The 19,732-nt window shown below is 46.2% G+C and overlaps 1 protein-coding gene and 1 pseudogene across 4 annotated transcripts in view; one reads left to right on the top strand and one right to left on the bottom strand.

Annotated features, from left to right (window-relative positions):
- The window catches only part of Dip2c (disco interacting protein 2 homolog C), a 309,177-nt gene extending 289,858 nt beyond the window's left edge, over positions 1–19,319 (bottom strand). For 2 of the 4 annotated variants that reach the window (XM_069990591.1, XM_069990592.1), the window contains exon 1: positions 19,132–19,318. In XM_069990591.1, the coding sequence (XP_069846692.1) occupies positions 19,132–19,216 (85 nt within the window). In that variant the 5' untranslated portion in view covers positions 19,217–19,318. Of the gene's footprint in view, positions 1–19,131 lie in introns of all 4 variants that reach the window. The other 2 variants (XM_069990590.1, XM_069990593.1) reach the window with 2 other exon arrangements.
- On the top strand, positions 6,190–6,504 carry LOC138806208 (peptidyl-prolyl cis-trans isomerase A pseudogene; annotated as a pseudogene).
- Positions 19,320–19,732: the final 413 nt, after the last annotated feature.

Raw genomic sequence — 19,732 nt, 5'->3', positions numbered from 1 at the left:
CATGTGATAGCCCCTCCTCAACACGGTGAGAAAAAAGAGCAAAGCCCCACCACCAACATGGACTAAGAGCCCCGGGAAAAGAGAGATTTACTACGGAGCTTGAAAGATGCGCCAAGACCATACCAAAGCAGCCGTGGTCCGCGACAGGGTGGGTCATTGCTAGGCAGGGAAGCGTGTACCTGCACAATTCCTATACAGAAGCTCAGTGCCTCCAAACACCCCAGAGAAAAACAGTCAGAGCCCACAGGACTCTCCTTGGCTCTTACCTGTGTACAACCCTGCCATCCTACCTCCTGCACACCATTCATCTGAGAGAGGCTGCAGAGAGGCTGCCCATTCACCCCTAATCTTCTAGTAATACAGGAAATTAATGGCAACATCGAGAAAAAGAAACACTAGCACTCTGACCTGGAAAATTGGAACTATGATGTAAGACATAACGTGTTCTGGCCAAAAGGCCGATCGACTTAAGAAAGTTTTTCTCTAGTCTTAAAAAAAATAGCAAGTATATGTTCCACAGCCCAGATACTTAAAGATTTAAACCTTCTACAAAGCAACAGAAGCTAGGTGCCAGTGGCTCACATTTGTAATCCTAGCTATTCAGAAGACTGAGATCTGAGGACTAAAGTTTGAGCCAGCCTGAGCAGAAAGGTCCCTGAGACTCTTAGCTCTAGTTAGCCAGCAAAAAGCTGGAAGTGGAGGTGTGGCTCAAGTGGTAGAACCAGCAATGTTCAAGTCCCAGTAGTGGCAACAGCAATGAGCTCCTGCTTCACCACCTTATAACCCAATAGAATGAGAAGTAAAAGGGGAATGGCGAGGTGAAGGCACAGGGGGCTGGCCCTGACCTGGCGAGCAGGCAAGCCGCGTCTCCTCAGGGCACCTCTGTGTTCTCCTGGTAGGACCTGGGCGCCTCTAACACGGAACACTGCCTCCATTCACTTAAACCCACTCTCACTGTTACAATCTCACCGAGGGATAACTCCTACTCACCAGTGCACACGGCCGGGGCACAATACACTCCCTGCAAAGTCCAAGGTGGCATTTGGTGAGAGAGGCCAGAGGAAGAAAAAGGCCAGTCTTTAAAAGACGGGCGGCCGGAAGTGGCGCTGTGGCTCAAGTGGTAGAGCACTTAGCTTTGAGCTGAAGAGCTGAGGGACAGCACCCAGGCCCAGAGTTCAGGCCCCACGACCAACAAAAATAAATAAATTAAATTAAATTAAATATGGGGGACAAGAAAGCACATAGGAAGCCCCTTGATATATGCAAGAGCAACACTGACAGCACACCTAGCAGAGAACCAATGCCAAATTCAGAATTCAGTCCCGGGCAATCTGTGAGGGCCAAAGAGCCTCCTAAGATGGGAAGATGGCCAAACAAGTCTGCTGTTTCCCTTACAGTCAGGACTCATCCAGAAACATCTGGAAGGCATGGTTACCAAGAAGGCAGTCATGTGGACTTCCTTTTACACAACATATTCTAACATGTAACACACACTCCTAAAACACATTAACAGGTACAACTCTCACATAGAAGCCAACACAAACATGCAACACAGTCCACAACTCACATACCAACACACATGCAATGTACCACACAACATACTCCTGACACACATTAACACATTCCACACAAGACAAACTCACACAACACACCCTCATGCAGTACCACCACACAATACAACATACATACACATATTCTACTAACGAAGTACTCTCTCCTATAGTCAGAGCACTTTTAGGAAAGGAAGGAAGGTCAGTCCAAGGGCAGCCAGCTGAGCTGGGCATAAGGAGCCCTTGTACTGATTGCTGCTGCTGCTGCTTAACTTCCTGGGTTTCCATCCATTAGTTCAGAAAATGGAAATGGTAAATAGAGGCAACCCCAAGGTTTAACCTCAATATTCAGGGAGTTGAATTTTCTACTCAAAATTGTCCTTGGAAGGCAAGCAAGTCTCACATAGCCACCTTAGTAAATGGGAAATACATGATTTAAAAAAAAAAGTAATGCCTAAAATCATTTATATGTCCTTTTAAGAACAAAGAAGTACACATCCAGAGTCAATGTTGTCATTGGTCAATAGCCTCACACCCTGATGCCCCAACACCTCCCCCACAGGCCTCCAGGGGGAACAGGAAGGGCCTAGAGAAAGTGGGAGAGCCTCATAGGATAGACCACCCACAATGCCATTACCTCCCTGGCAAAAGCTGGCCCTGGCCCTAATGTCCTGAGTGCCTGCACCCAGGCTCCCAGGATTGGCCCAGCTGCTGCTTCTCTGAACATCCTGTCAAGCCCATTCTTCTGACACTGAACACCACCGACTTACAGTAGGTCCTGTTGAATTATTTGTTGTTATTTTCTGTCACTCCTGAATTTCTCAAATGCTATATCTCAGCTCTTTCTGGATTATAAAACAGGCTGCTATCATGCCTACGGTGTGTAATACTCAGCTTCACTCAAAAATCTGCTAAGGAAATAAATGCTTAAGGAAATGAGGTAATTTAAAAGCTCTCATATGGCAAAAGCAATCTCTAATGAAATCAATTACAATCCAATGTAATTGTACTAAGTGTAAGGTGAATGCAAGCGCACACACACACACACACACACACACACACACACACACACACACACAATTGTACCAAAGTATACATCAACGTGCAAAAACATGTTCAATTAAGAGCCTACTGCATTTTGTATTTAATACATGGCAAACAACAACAACATAACAAATTTACCTAATTTAAATCTTCAGAGGTTATTTTTAGTGCTGAAGCAATTACCCTTCAAGCAACTATGTCCTGTAGGAAACTGCAGACATTCCAAGTATAAAATAGAGAATGGTACAAACAGAATTTTCAAGGTATGACAAAAGCCAGTTGGCCTTTTTCACAAAGCTACATCTAATTTGGATACCAAATGGATACCATATCCCATTGTCAGTTGCTGCTCAGGTTATATCATTTCTATCATTAGAATCCAATGTTAGAATTTATTCTGTATTTCATACCACACTTTGGTGTGGGGTATTCCCAAATGAAGACTAGAAAGGGTCCTCAGAAATAAAATAATCAGCACCCTAATGCCAGGAAAGAAAGAGCACATAATGGGACAATATAATATTATCTTCATTGCAGGTAACCAGTGTTGAAACCAGTCTGCTGAGCCTGAGCACATAGACATAGAGAAAGATCAGCCAAGATCCATGGGAAAAGGTTTAAATTTTTCCATAAATAATCCACAGAGTAGATGATGCTTAGGTTTACTGAACAGTGTCTTGCTCAAAAGAAAGATCCTTTTGACAGGTTATCAAAGATTCATAGCAGAACACACACACACACACACACACACACACACACACACACACACACACACACACACACACACACACACACACACACACACACACACACACACACACACACACACACACACACAAGGGCCTATTCATTAGAAAGAAGACAGAACTGGGGCTGGGGCTGGGAAGGTGGCTCAGTGGTAGAGCATTTGCCTTACATGCATAAGGCCCTGGGTCAATTCCTCAGCACCACATAAGCAGAAAAAGTTGACTGTGGCACTGCAGCTCAAGTGGTAGAGCGCCTAGCCTTGAGCTGAAGAGCTGAGGGACAGCACCTAGGTCCAAAGTTCAGGCCCTATGACTGGCCAAAAAAAATGAAAACAAGAAAAAAGAAAGAAGACGGAATAGAAGAAAGAATAAAGGAAGATGGAGAATAAAAATATGGGAGAAGGGGCTGGGAAGGTGGCTCAGTGGTAGAGCGCTTGCCTTGCATGCATGAGGCCCTGGGTTCGATTCCTCAGCACCACATAAGCAGGGGGAAAAAAAGCTGGAAGTGGCACTGTGGCTCAAGTGGTAGAGTGCTAGCCTTGAGCTGAAGAGCTGAGGGACAGTGCCCAGGCCCAGAGTTCAGGCCCCACGACCGACCAAAAAAAAGAAAAAAAAAATGGGAGAAAACGATGACCCAAGAAGGAACCTGGAATGTAGAGTAAGGAGACAAGTGACATTAAACAGGTGACTCTGGTTATCACGTCAGATAAAGCAAAAGTTGGTCTCAGTGACCAAGAGCAAGAGTATCTGTCATCTGAACCAGCTGTCTGTATTAAAACTGATTCTCAGTGCAATGTAATGATCAGCTACAGATAATCAAATTAATATTATCTACTAAAGTCAAATTGCATCTTTCTTTAAGATTGGGTTATTATGTAAATAAGGAGAGGCTGTAGATTTAAAACACTTAAATGGGCCAATATCTTGTTTCCCTGAATTCTGATTACCATGGTACCAGCTGAGACAAGACTGAGTAGCTTTTTACAGCTTAGGGAACAGGTGCAATCATAAATATGCAAAAACTATCCAGAGACAATTAATATTCCACGCTTTATGTTTAAACTTGTCACATGATTTCCAAGATGTGGGACACATTCACACTATTTTCTACAAGGACATCCAATATAAACACATAGTACAAAAACTATCTGTGTTTTGTAATTTATTTTATTTGGCAGGAAAAGTCCTTTGGGATTGCCGATATTAGACTATCCATCTTTTATTAATGATAAGCTACACATTTTCTGACTGAGGAAGTAAGAAGTCACCATGGCCTAACAACTATACTCCATCAACCCATGTTAAAGGAAAAATACATATTAATACACACAGATATACACATACAGGCATACATATAATTAGCTGCTCAGATAGATGATTTCAAAATTCTGATACAAATGGAACAAATGAGTGTGTGAATCAGAATGAAGATGCATATTCTAAAACCTCCCAATCTCCCAATATGACTTTCATTTAGCCAGGCATCAGTGGACCACACTTGTAATCCTAGCTACTCTCTCAGGAGGCTGAGATTTGAGGCTCAAGGTTCAAAGATAGCCCGGGCAGGAAAGTTTGTGATACTCATCTCCAATTAATCACAAAAAAAAAAAAAAAAAAAAGCCAGAAGCAGAGTTGTAGCTCAAGTGGTAGTATACTAGCCTCCAGCTGAAAAATCTCAGGGACAGTGCCCAGGCCCTGAGTTTAAGCCTGATATTGCCAAAAAATAAAAATAAATGAACTTTATATATTGTAAAGAGGTTCTTTAATAATTAGGTTATATTTCACAATTATAGGTAACCACTAAATAACTTCCTCTCAAAGATCTAAAAGTATAAATAAGGTTACAAAGCCAGGAACCTGCCAACTTTATTAAGCAAATTATAGTTATGAAAATAAAGTCTCTTTCTGAGACTACACTTGCTGAAAATACCCCTCATAGACTATCAGAAATGGACTTGGACAATTATGCCCAGGTAGAAAAGGTGTCATTTGTGATACAGCAAAGTATAATATAAAAACAAGAAATCACCACATATAACCATACAACTTGCTATCTTTTTGGAAAATTCTGCTTCTTGACCTGGGGAAGTAGCTTACTCGTAAAATATTTGCTCAGTTTGTGCACAGTCCTGGGCTTAATCCCCACTACTCAAAAAAGAAAAAAAAATCAAATATAAAACTGTTTCTTCTTTCTTTGGATGAGCTTAATTTGCTTCATGAAGTTGAGCCTCAAGCAGTAGAAACTCAAAGCTGAGCCTGAACTAGAGGTAGCAGCAGCAGGAAAGGAAGAGGCCAAGCCACTAGACACTTCCACACAATTCAGCCACATGACCTTGGGCTAGTGTCACTTCAGCTCTCCAAAGGTACTATCCTATCTGAAATACACCATTCTTGGTTTCTAGGAGGTATGGGAAAGGCGTTAAACACATACACAACTAATACCCTGAGCCATCAATAAGAGGTGACAAGAAATAATCTGGCAGTGTCCTGGATGTGGACAGAGATACCAGAGTTTGTTCACACCAATTAGAAACATCTGGTTTTAAAGATCCAGTTAGCTAGACTAGGTGGCACACACCCATACTGAGAGATACTAGGAAGCCCAAGTAGAAGAATTCAAGGCCAGGCTTTGCAGACGCCGCTGTCGATTGTGGTCACCAGCTGCCAGCCATGGTCAACCCAACCTGTTCTTCGACATTGCCGCTAACGGCAAGCCTTTGGGCCGAGTCTGCTTCAAGCTATTTGCAGACAAGGTTCCAAAGACAGCAGAAAACTTTCGTGCTCTGAGCACTGGAGAAAAAGGATTTGGTTATAAGGGTTCTTGCTTTCACAGGATTATCCCAGACTTCATGTGCCACGGTGGTGACTTCACATGCCATAAGGGCACTGGTGGCAAGTCCATCTACGGAGAGAAATTTGAGGATGAGACTTTCATCCTGAAGCATACAGGTCCTGGCATCTTGTCCATGGCAAATGCTGGACCAAACACACATGGTTCCCAGTTTTTCATCTGCACTGTCAAGACTGATTGCTTGGACGGCAAGCATGTGGTCTTTAGGAAGGTGAAAGAGGGCATGGAAGTCATGGAAGCCATGCGGGGTTTTGGGTTCGGGGATGGCAAGACCAGCAAGAAGGACATCATTACCGACTGCGGACAACTCTAATACGTTTGATTTGGTTTACCATAACCACCAGACCATTCCTTCTGTAGCTCAGGAGCACACTCTTCCACCCCATCTGCTTGCGATATCCTGTCGTCTTTGTGCCCTCACTGCAGTTCTTTGAGTTCCATGTTTTCTTTACCTCCCCTCCAAATCTATCTGGATTGCAGAGTTAAGTATATGATTATGAATAAAAACTAAACAACAGTGAAAAAAAAAGAATTCAAGGCCAGCCTGGGGAACAAAGTGGGATCCCACCAAAGATTATTATGTATATATAGGAAATGTGTAGGAATATAACGTATATGTAGAAAAACAGTATAATGAACCCGCTAAAAATTGTTTTAAAAGGGGGAGGAGCAAGCAAGGAGGCTAAGAAAGAGTAATATAGATGGGTGAATTTGACAGAAGTGCATTATATGCATCTATGTAAATGTTACAATGAAACCACATTGTATTACTAATTTATGCCAATGAACTTTTTTTTCAGAAAGGAAAAGTCCTAGTCATGCATCATCCACTCCTACCAGGACTCCAGTTCTGGGGGAGGGGTGCACATATGAGCACTGCTCATGTCCATTAAGGACGGCCCCTATCCCTCCATGAACTGGACATCACTACTGAAAGGAGAGGCACTTAACACAGAACAAAAGCACTCTACAGAAGACAACTAAAAATTGATTGCCTCATAAGTGATTGGTGGCTACTTAAAAATGATCACAATCATTCTGGTTAGGCGAAAGGAAGCTTCAAGAGGTCATTCTTTTCCTGGAGGGACACTGAAGAGGCTATTCCTGGAACCTCATTTAAAATCCAGTTTCCCAGAAACAATAGAACCAGGAATCCACAGTACTGTCTCTTGACCAAAAAGAATATGATTTGTGATTCAACTATATCACACACCCAGCCACTTGATTCTAAAGGATGCTGTGGTACAGAAAAGTTAACCCAAAGGGGCTGCATTTTCCTCCCTTTGTCTTCCATGAAAAACATCCAAAAGTTTCAAATACAGAGGAAAAGTAAAGGACACCCTTTTATCTGGCCCCTACATCACAGGTTAGATTTTAAATGTAAAGTTCTAGGGGCTGCTAGCTGAGAAAGACACAGCACGTGCTTCGATGCATTACAGTCACCTGGAACAGAAATTGGGCTTCATCCACCCCACCCCATGAGTTGATGCTTAATAAGGAACGGCTTAATAAGGAATGGTTCACCCTCTACCTAATGCCCGGGATGACCAGAAATCCATTAGCCACCAACCGGGCCAAGGCTAGAGCCCTGAGCTTGGTATTAATCCATTAGCCATCACACACAGGCCAAGGCTAGAGCCCTGAGTTTGGTGTTAAGGGGAAGCCGCTCCAAACTTGAGTGCTCTTTTACCTGAGTTGAAAATTCTTTACAAAACCAGATTTCCAGGCCGGGCGCTGGTGGCTCACGCCTGTAATCCTAACTACTCAGGAGGCTGAGATCTGAGGATCACGGTTCAAAGCCAGCCCGGGCAGGAGAGACCGTGAGACTCCTATCTCCAATAAACCACCAGAAAACCGGAAGTGGCGCTGTAGCTCAAGTGGTAGAGCGCTCGCCTTGAGCTGAAGAGCTGAGGGACAGCGCCCAGGCCCAGAGTTCAAGCCCCACGGCCGACAAAAAAAAAAAAAAAAAAAAAAAAAAAAAAAAACCAGATTTCCAGTACTTGCAATGGATCCTAACCATCTGAAACCCTGTCTCCTAATCTGCACATCTCCTGCGAAAGCTGGTTTTTTGTTTTACTCAGTGCTGGGGATCAAACATAAGTACTCTACCACAAAGCAGCACCTTCAACCCGACTCCTTTGGAAAGCAAGGACTAAAAACAATCACCATAGAAGCAGCTGGAAACCACAAGACACGTGTAATGAGGTTTGTTCTCCATCTTTGTCTCCAGAAACTTGCTATTCCAAATACTCCCCTCCATGCCACATTATCTCTCAAAAGATAACCATAATGACCAAACCTGGCAGCCTGATCCTCACCGATTTAGTCAGCCCTGGGCACTTCTTTTCCCTGTATGTGTATCCCCAACCAGAAGATTCCGTCAGGACTGACAGAGGGGACCCCTCCATGGAACTTCCTGCCATCGTCTATCTACCCAAGAGTCCTCCCCAAGTGCTTCCTGCAGTCACAGCGGACAAAGACTTCCACACACCACTTTCAGAAAGTAGTAGAGAATTCTGAGTCCAATGCTAAACTCGACAAAACATCAACAACATGACAAGATTCAAGGCCACCTCATGCCCTGTGTCCAGGGCCATATTTAAGGTAGGTTACTAAAGGAAGAAATAGAAAATGAGACCTGAAAAGGAAACTTCAAAATATTCAACCACCACTAAGTGATTCCAAGAACCCACATTCTCTTCCTAATAACAAAGAAGACATTTTAAAATACCAACTGGCATCACAAGTCCCTTACTGGTACTGATGTTTGAAAGGAAACAAAATAAAATCAAATTCTACTTCCTTTTTATGTATTAATTTGTACACAAATAACTCTGGGAGCAATGCTTCATCTGGACTCTGATATGAAGAGCAAAATAACCCCAAATGCTAGTTCTCATTTGGCTTGGACAATGTTATAGCCATAGGTGGAAGGCTAGTCATGTTCAAGACTGACCATGGTCATTTGAGCTAAAGGCAAAATGAAATTACACACACACACACACACACACACACACACACACACACACACACATTCTGGGTTTGTATTTTAAAAGAAAAAACTTATTAAAGTAGATTAAGAGGAACAAATCTCACAAAAAATTAAAAGTTCAAAAGGCATGGGATTGTAAAGTACGATGCCCACCGCAGGCGTCCAGAGGGAGAGGCCGGACTCAGACCGAGCTGTCTCCAGAAGCCTCTGCCTGCACAGCTGGCTGCAGGAGCAGGCACCCAGTCAGGGCGCTGGCCTTGCTCACAGACAGCCGCAGGGCTCACATGAGGCTGCCTGAGTGGCCTCCACCTGACTGGGAAGTTCCGGTATCTCCAGTTCCCAGCTCAGAGCTGACCGGGAGGGCACAGCTCGCCCTCTTCCTCGTGTCCAGGAGGAAGGAGGTCCAAAAATCACTGGCAGCTGAAGCTTGACTCTCCAGGTTGCCGGCGCCCCAGAAGTGGAGGCGGCCTCTACGGAGGTTCAAGGATACCCCAGATACACCTTGGAGCCTGACAGGCTAGCCTGCCAGAAATCCACAGGTTAGAAACTATTAAGGCCATCCTACACAAACATTCCTCCTGCAGTCTTCTTAAAAAGCAAATAAATAGATACCTAAATTAGGAAACACCAGGGGTTTTTGTTTGTTTGTGCCAATACTGGGGCTTGAACGCAGGGCCTGAGCACAGTCCCCCAGCTTTTTCAGGCTCAAGGCTGGCACTCTGCTATTTGAACCACAGCTACACTTCCAGTTAACTGGTGATGAGAGTCTCATGGACTTTCCTGCCCAGGCTGTCTTTAAACCTCCATCCTCAGATCTCAGCCTCCTGAGTAGCTAGGATTACAGGCATGAGCCCCTGGTGCCTGGATACCATTAAAGCTTTGAAGATCGTCCTTGAAGGTAGGTAGGTAGGTAGGTAGGTAGGCAGGTAGTAAATGTTGCCGAAATATGACTTTGTCCAAAAAGAAATGTACTCATTACTTGGCTTATAAAACTGTAACCCCTCTGCATATCACCTTTATAATAACAATTTTAAAAAAAGAATGAGAAAAAAAGGTCCCTCCAGCACTCAGTCCCTCTTCACTGGATAGCTACTCTTTTCCACCTGCTTTCTCCTAACAGTCAAGGTATAACCTCAAATCTCTCTTTCTGTGTTGCTTTGTTTTGAAGAAGAACAAAGCTAGGAACAGGAAGCTGTGGGAACCCCTTCCCAGCTGGCAGCACTGGAAGGAAAAAGTGGAAGTGGCTACTTGCCAGGCAGACTGTGACCTCGCCCCAGTTGAACTATACTGCAATGCTCAAGGTAGGTTTTCCTTAGCCCTGCTCTAAGGGGGATTAGAGGAAACTGAGGCTGGGAGAGACTGACTCACCCCCCAAGACGATGCTGTGTGTGAACCAGAAGAACGTCCCAAGTGGGCAGACATGTAGGTTCCGAACTCCTCAAGACCTGGCTCAATCACCTCAAAATAGGGTCTAGAAAAATGCAGAAGAGATTCAAGAAACAAAGAAGATTGCCCAAAAGTCAACAGTAGATCCGTGTGCTTTCAAGTCTCACTCTGCTCCCTCATACAATGCTCAAGTGAACCTGGCCTCCCACAGCACATGGCCAACTAAAAAAGCCTAGCCGTTCCTCTCCTCTGACAACAGCAGGATTTGCAACTGTGCTGAGATGTACGTGACATTCTTTCTTTTCTTTGAGATGTTGTCCGGGATGGTCTTGAACTCCTGGACTCATCTGATCTTCACACCTTAGCCTCCTGAGTACCTGACACTCCAGCTATGTGCCATTACGCCAGCTGACATTTTGTGTAACATTTATTAGTAAGTTACATTTGGTCAGCACATGGGCAACTTTAATTCATATTATTTTGCTCATTAGGAAAGATCCAGAATCTCCAATAAGACTTAGTAACACCATTTGCATGTCAGGTGGAACTGGCCCACCAAACTTGTTTTGCCTCTCTTGATCCTTCCTTGGAAAGACTGTCAGGGCAAATCCTACATTTTCATTTCCATAGGTCAGTGGGGCAGTTAATTAATCACATATACATAATAAATGCTCAGGATTTTTCCTCTGGGAGTGACAAAGTCAAGAAATGTGGCTTCAAGTCAGTGTCCACCTCCATCTGCTATGGAAGCAAGAACGCACCTCCCTCCCCCTGCCATGTCTTTTTTTTTCTTTTTAGGTCCGGTCATGGGGCCTGAACTCTGGGCCTGGGCGCTGTCCCTCAGCTCTTCAGCTCAAGGCTAGCACTCTACCACTTGAGCCACAGCGTCACTTCCGGCTTTTTTTTTCTGCTTATGTGGTGATGAGGAATCGAACCCAGGGCCTCAAGCATGCAAGGCAAGCTCTCTACCACTGAGCCACCTTCCTAGCCCTTGTCTGCAGTTCTGTCTCACAGACTCCATTCGAGTGGGAGAGTCTCTCTGTGCCCAGAAGACAGGCCAGTCCCAGTAACACCCTTCTCCTCAGCCTGAAGCTGAAGTCTTCAAATGAGCCTCCATCATCTGAGCCTCTGTACCACCCTCCAGCACAGAGCTGCGGGAGCAGAGGGTGCAACTGTGCTCCACTGAACCAAAGTATCTGCTCCCAAAAAGCAAGTGGACTGTTTCCACTTGGTGAGCTCTACCACACTGAGCTTGCGGTATTGCTTGTTAAATGAATTACTAATATAACAGTCATCTGCTTTGATCCTCACTGATCTACTGACCGTGGGCTTCCAAGAATAGTACTTCTACAGCCCCATTGTTAGAGCAATCGGCTCCTCGCTGAGCACCTGTGGCCCCCCAGAACAAGGAATCGAGTCCCTCTGGAGGACAGAAGGTCGAGTCTCCAGCCTACTCCACCCAACAATGCCCTTAGCATCCTATGCAGAGTAGAATGATGACTGTCTCCAGCTACGACTTTGCAACATCAGTTGACCAAGGGTAGTCAGAACATTCTCAAAAATCAAGCAGATTTTCATGATAGTTTAAGAACTTTTCAGGAAGTAGAGGATATTGCTGCCACTTCCTCCTCAAACTAAGGATCAGAAACCAAATATAAAGCCTTCCGCTGTTTTAAATCTTGTTGAAAATACCTGTAATCACACGAGAGGAAAAGGAAAGAAGACAATAAACAGAAAGCTACCTCAAATAAACACTAATAAGGAATGATCGAGAAAACTGCTCCATCAACCCAATGAGTAAAAACCATGCCAAAGTCAAAGGAGGTCTTCGGATTGCAAAAGTGTGTGTCCTGATTCAAACTAGGAAGGGTGATGTGCTTACATATAACATGTATATATGTAACATATAACATGCATATGGAAATGTGTGTATTCACACATAACATTTTTATAATTTTAGTATTTTATTCTTTCTCAAACAAATAGAGGAACAGGTATGATTAACCACATATTTCAGTTATACATACTATAAAGACCCACTGTGCACATGGGTAAACATGAAGAAATTCCTCTCTATGATGCTGAGGGAATTTAGTTTGGATCTGACTAGCAATCTCCCATCTTTTAGGACACAGAAATTGTTTTTCCAAATTAATAAGCAAGGAAAGATTTTAAACCATCAGCCCAGAAGAAGATCAGTTCTGCCCATTATCAATCACAGACTTTCTCTAATACTTCCCATTCCTGGGTAATTTCTTTTTCTGATTTTTTAGACCTACTCTGCAAACACTTTAGGACTGACCTCTCTCTATTCGTAATTCCCACAGCACAAACTGCATTGTACCATCCAATATATCCAAAACAATGAAACAAAGAGAGAAGGGACTTGTTATAATCTTAAGTTTTACCACTCTGTATCTTAGCATTTTTCCTCTTTTGTTTCAAGAGTTTACTAAAGCTAATTCCTCAATTGGATAGTGAAGAAAAAAGAGGCCCTTCGAATGTGTGTACAGTCAGAAGAGATTAAGTATTCACTCCTCTGCTGACTTCTATGTTCTTGACCCATGTCGGCTGGGATTCCTAGTTCAAGCCTCTTTAAGAGTGCTACTTATTATCGTCACAAACAAATAGATGTAATTATTTCTTTTGAGGCCTGACAAGCTATTGACCCTCAGCTGAAAAGGACAGAGAACTGGCAACAATAAAAGGTAACCCCTGTGTGGAGTATACATACGCGCGCGCGCGCGCACACACACACACACACACACACACACACACACACACACACACACACACACACACACACACACACACACACACACACACACACACACACACACACACACACACACACAGGAAAATTAAGGTCAGCAACATTGAGTCAGAGTCAGAAAAGGAAAGTAGAATTGAGAAGAGTGAGCCAACAATAAGTATCCAAAACCCTATCACATCACCCAACAGTGCTGTCCACATTACAAAAAAAAGAAATGTCTCATCTTCCCAGAATAAATGCTAATATGCAAGGCTAAATAAAACAACTATAACCAGGAGTTGTTGTTGCTGCTGTTTTTTAATGTGCCTGAGAGATGATAAGAACTCCAAATGATCTTAATAATATGACTAGGATTTGAACTGGTGATTCAGATTATATATACATGACATCAAAACTAAGATTATTCAATATTTTTTTTTAATTCAGAAGAATGCTACACCTCATTTCATAAGTCACTGCTTTAAAAAGATCAGTTCTAAAAAAAGAGACAACCCATTTGAAAAAGGCTGGGAGGAAAAGGCAAAAAGTGACTCATAATACCCAACAGCTTAGAGCCTCCAAACCATAACAAGAATTTAGAACAAGTGGGTCCAGTATGAAGCAAAACAGAAACACTGTAAGCTTTAACCTCATAAAGTTCAGACCTATATAGCATGATTATAACACTGCAAAAGTCTTACTAGCACCTGGAAGTGAGTGTGTGTGTGTGTGTGTGTGTGTGTGTGTGTGTGTGTGTGTGTGTGTGTGTGTGTGTGTGTGTGTGTGTGTGTGTGTGTGTGTGTGTGTGTGTGTGTGTGTGTGTGTGTGTGTACATAGTTTCCTGGCTAAATCTGACATCTGCATTTATCAAAAAAAAAAAAACATTCAAACCCATTTATTTCCATAATTCTGAAGACCTCTTAAAATTCAAGTCTACATATTTAAAATCCTATACATAGTAATGTCGTCAATGTATAGCTCCTTACTGTATATAGTATATACATATGCTATATTTAAATACAGGCAACAATATTGTAACTTTATTGTGTGAAATCTTCCCTTTTTCATCCACCACAATATTTACAGTTGCCCATGACAACTTGCAGCTGGACGTCACAAAGTAAACAAGTGTTGATAAATGAGAGGGCCTGATTCTAATGGAGTAGCCTAATGGAGCATCACAACAATGTTCCTGAATCTATTAACCCTTTCCTTCCTCCCCTTCCCAATGTAATAAATTACCAGCAGGACTGGAAGAAAACCGGTTTCTATACACTTTTCCAGGAGAATTTTGAATGAAATAGTTTGGATTGGGGGGAGGGGAGGCACACAGAAGTCACACCTGAGTCTTCTGCTTAAAGCCTTTGATGACGGTCCCAGAGAGGGCCCTTGGACACAGACGCACCCCCCACCCAATGTGCAGCAATCACACCTTCAAGAAAAGCCCAGGAACTGGGAAGGACAGGGACACCCTCAAGTTCTAGAGTCAAGGGTGTCAGCAACCTTGTGCCCAAGGACCCCCAATCTGCCAACCTTCCAAGCTCTTTAGATTTCACTCTGCTGGCACAGACGTCCAAGCTGCAGGTAAGCGACTCTTCTGCACATTTGGGTGCTTCCCACACACAGGAAAGAACCGGCATGAAAAAGCTTTCTACCTTTTTCCTCAAGCAGTTCCTCACCCTAAGAAAATGTCAAGCTGGGCTCTATGATGGAACATAACTAAGAATCGAAGCAATCTGATGTGTTAATTAATAAAGCAGAGTGGGAACTAAGCAAGTCCCATCAGAGAAAGTTAAAAATGTTAGTGAGGATGTGACACGCTCACAATTAAAAATTCACAAAGCTGGCAGTGTGGCGTGTATATTTTAAGAGATTCCCCTCTGCAAACATCATCCAGTCTTCACAAGCTACATCACAAGGCAAATTTCCTTGAGTTCAGTGGAACAGAATTCAATCTTACTCAGGCAGACATGGTAGCACATGGCCTGTGGTCCAGCCACGTGGGAGGCTGAGGCAGGAGGATTCCTTCAGTGTAGACTGTTGAGCAACCCGGTGAGCCTCCAACCCTTCATCCCTTGTCAACAGTGAGAGAGGCTCCTTCTACAGCTGCTCAGAGGCCAGGGACAAAGGCAGAGCCCAAAAGACAGGGGAGCAGTGACAAAGAAATACACTCTAGATTTCAACTACTCAATTTGTTTTGTGCTTTAAAAAAAAAAAATAAAACTTTATTGGGACATTTGATTTCCTCCCCGCAGTATTCCCATCTAAAGTTTTTTTTTCCTTTAAGACAAATGATATTTATTTGCATAATAATGGTATTATTTTAGGCCTGTCAGAGCCCCCCCCGCCCCCAAAAAAAACCTTGCACCACTCCAAAAGGCAAGGATGGAGGTAAGAGAGGGAAGGACAGTAAACTGGGGCAGGGAGAGGGAGGGAGGCCCTACCACGGCTCCACCTGGCCGGCAGGGCTGCCAGCTCTGGTGTGGCTTCGCCAGCTCCCATGCTTACACTCAGGCTCAAGTACAGGAGCAGACCCACAACCCCTGGATCCACACCAAAAATGTCTCCAGACATGTGGCTGTAAGTCTGCTCGAGGCCCGCCATGTCTCCTCACAGAGCGCTCTCACACTTTGTGACACCACTCCTCTATAGCGTGGACCAAGCCCTGCTTCCCCTGGTGAAGAAGCACCAGGCAAGAAACAAGAAGGCAACAAATGAGCAGAAAGCACAAACTCCACGTTATGCAGCCAGGAAGTCAACCTGTAACCCCTCAGCAAACAACCAACAACCCAATAATAATGTCCAAACAACAGGAACATATGGAGTAGCCCCAGCAGACAGACCATAGCTGGACTGGTGTCTGGAAATCTAGGTAACCGACAGTCCATTAAAGGCTGGCAGCCACATCGGAACTTGCAGAAAATAGTCTACTCTTTTTTTTTTCTTTCAATCTATGTCACGTGCTCAAAGTGGATTTCTTTTTTCCATCCTCTTCTGTAGAAAGGAGCATGGAAAATGCCACATCTGTTCCTATAATGCTTTCTGATAGGTTAATAAGATGATGCTAACCAACCAATTAAATAACTCTCTCCCCGTGAATTCTGATTAAAGATAATAGGTGAAAGCAGAACACCAAAATAATTCAAATAAAAAGTCATGCTTTCTTTGAAAGTGGGTATTTGGGGGAATTTTTTTTTTTTAAGTTTGACAATGTAGGGAGACACTTGGATTTCTAAGTCCTTCAATCCTAAGGTTTCTATTAAGCAACACAAGACAAGATGATTCACCTAAGCCAGTAAAACAATTCTATGTGGTTAACAAAACATAAAATTTCAAGAGACCTAAAGCACAGTTCCATAAACCCTACGTGGGAAAAAGCCACACTTCATAATAAAGTCAGAGATGACACAACTAATGGGCTGGGGGGAAGGGTAACAGGCAGGGAGTGGCAGGCCTTGGGTTTCTTTTTTTTTTCTTTTATCTCAAAATGTTTACATCTCAACATGGTTTATATAAAAAGAAAAACAATGATGGACTTCCTACATGCAAACTCACACACTCACACACACACTCACCTCTGCCCAGTCATCCAATAACGCATTAAATCCTTATTTAAAAATCTGCACAAACTGATGGGGCTGGGAAGGTGGCTCAGTGGTAGAACGCTTGCCTTGCATGCCTGAGGCCCTGGGTTGGATTCCTCAACACCACATAAGTAAAAATAAAAAAGCCAGAAGTGGCGCTGTGGCTCAAGTGGTAGAGCGCTAGCCTTGAGCTGAAGAGCTGAGGGACAGCGCCCAGGCCCAGAGTTCAGACCCCACGACTGGACCCAAAAAAAAAAAATCTGCACAAACTGGGGATTAGGCTGACTACACCTGTCTGGGAGGGTTCTGCCATCCTTTGAGAGCAGGCAAGAACTTATCACACCCCAGAAGCAAGTGCCAAACACTTTCGCTCCACATTCTTAGGGGGAGGAGGGCCAGGATGATCACTGTTCCTAGGCATGGCTGCAGATGTTGAGAACAACTGAGCCAACTCTGGGAGCATCAGGGAGGGGTGGGCTGCATTCAGACCCCAGCTCCCCCATTGCTAGCACGGGAGGGGACTGACATTCCACCCTGGGATAATGCAGACACAGCAGAAGTGCGCGCTTGGAGACAAGGCGTGAATGAATGGCAGGATGCATACCACCCAGGTGTGGAAGGGAAAGCAGAGCTGGTAAACTGAGGAAGGAAAGAAGTCTGGTAAGGAAGGGAAAGCAGGGCTGGTAAACTGAGGAGGGAAAGAAATCTATCTTTAGGTTGACAAAATCCCACCGGAGCAAACGTTTTCCCACACAGCCTTTCTCTAACCTCCCAGCAATCTGTCCACATTGCCCACTTGAAGTACCAGGTGAAATCCTGCATGCATTTCTCCGGAACTAACGATGCCCTCGTCATCTTCAGATGGCCGGGATGCTGACCGTGACACAACCTCCGGGACAGATTCCCTTTTCCCTCCTAGGGGAAACACCTCCTATGGCAGAACCCCAAATGTGAAACAGGAAAAAATAATAAGTCCAATCTATGGGCATTCACATTATCCTTCAACCTTCAGGTTGATCTCTTTCTTCACCATGGGGAGGTTGGGGGGAGAGAAGAGGAAGAGGAGGAGGAGGAATAAAGGAAAACATAAAGTCCACACCAGCTCCTTTCCTGCTGATGAAAACTGGCACGAATGAATTTACTTTCTGGCTCCTGGCCCTCACAAACCGTTACAAAAAAAAAAAAAAGTTCCCCATGTTAAACTGCTCCAAATATAAATTCGAGCCGAGCCAGCCTAAAATCCACTCACCACATTTAGATGTGTGTCCTTCTCAGGGCAAATCGAGTGTCTACTAAATATGTGTGTATACATATATACATATATATACATATACATATACATATATACATATATATATATATATGAAACATCTAGCATTTGGGAACTTTGGTGTTTGGGTCGGTTTTTTTTTTTTAATTCTGGATTTTTTGAGAGGCCTGGCAAAGCCCCGAGCTGAAACTTATGACAGTTGAGCACATGATCTCCACCACCGAGAGCAAATCGACACCCTCGTGAAACCATTCACGGCCGCAGATCGGTCACAAACCCTGCACACGAGACCTGGCCACCGGCGACGTCCGGCCCGGGGGGTGGGGGGGAGTGGGGAGGCGGCGGGGCGGGAGGTGTCCGCGGTGGTACCCCCACGTCGGAACCCCAGGGCGCGCACGAACAATAGTGCTGCCACCCTCCCGGCAGCCCCGGGGCGCGAGCCGGGGCGCCCGGCGGTGGGGAGGTCGGGTCCCGAAGTCCCGGGACAAGTTTCGTACGAAAATCACGGGGAGGGGAAAGAAGGGGAGGTGGGAGGGAAGGGGGGGAGGACGGGGCAGAGCCCGGGCCGAGGCGCGGCGCGGCAGGCACCCGGGACGCGGCGACTCCGGCGAGGGCCCCGCCGGCCCCCGCAGGGTGGCCGCAGCCGGCCCCGCGCGGCTCCCCCGAGCCGTGCCCAGGCCCCGCCGCAGCGCGCGCGCGGGGGGCTCGCGGCGCCCGGGCCCGCCGCACCGCCGGGTGGGCGCACAGGCGCGGGGAGCCGGGAAGCCGGGGAGCCGGGCCGCGCTCGCCCGCCCGCCCGCCACGCCGCGGCCCGGGGCCGGGTCTCCGCGCGCCCCTCCCCGCCCACCCCGTGCCCGCCGCGGCCAGGCCCTCCCGGGCGGGGGGATGGGGGGCGCGGCCCGGGCCGGGCCCGGGGGAGCGGCGCGGGGTCGGGGGGAAGCGGGGGAGGCCGTTACCTTCCGACAGCTCCAGCTCCAGCTCGGCCAGGCGGGCCCTCACCTCCAGGGGCAGAGCCATGCCTTCCAGGCTGCGGTCCGCCATGCTCGCCGCAGACGCCCCCGCCCTGCCGGCCTCCTCTTTGTTCGCAGGCGGAGGTCTACGGCGGCCGCTCCCGAGTCCGGAGGACCCGCACGGAGGCGGCGGAGGCGGCGGCGGCGGCGGGCGCGGGCGCGGGAGGCCGGGCGGCGGCGGCGGCCGGCGCGCAGGGATTTCTCCTCCTCCTCCACCTCCACCTCCTCCTCCTCCTCCTCCTCCTCTTCCTCCTCCTCCCCCTCGGCGCCTCCTCAGCGCGACCCCGCCGCGGCGGCCTCGCGCTCGCTCCGCGCGCCCCCACGCGGGCTCGGGCCGCGCTGCCGCTGCCGGCCGGGCGCGGGGCAAATCGGTGGCCGCCGCGGTCACGGCCACTGGCTCGCTGCTCCGCGGCCGCCCTGCCCGGCGGGAGCGCCCGCTGCGCGCGCACGTGGCGGCCAGGGGCGCGCGGGGGGTGGAGGGGGATGGCGGGGACGCGCGAGGATGGCGGAGTAGGGGGGCGCGCGCACCAGGGGCGGCGGGGACGCG

The sequence above is a fragment of the Dipodomys merriami genome, unplaced genomic scaffold, assembly GCF_024711535.1.
Source record: "Dipodomys merriami isolate MVZ:Mamm:240054 unplaced genomic scaffold, mDipMer1.0.p SCAF_4, whole genome shotgun sequence".
In the NCBI taxonomy this organism is placed as follows: domain Eukaryota; kingdom Metazoa; phylum Chordata; class Mammalia; order Rodentia; family Heteromyidae; genus Dipodomys; species Dipodomys merriami.
This window is presented reverse-complemented; position numbering and strand designations above follow the sequence as displayed.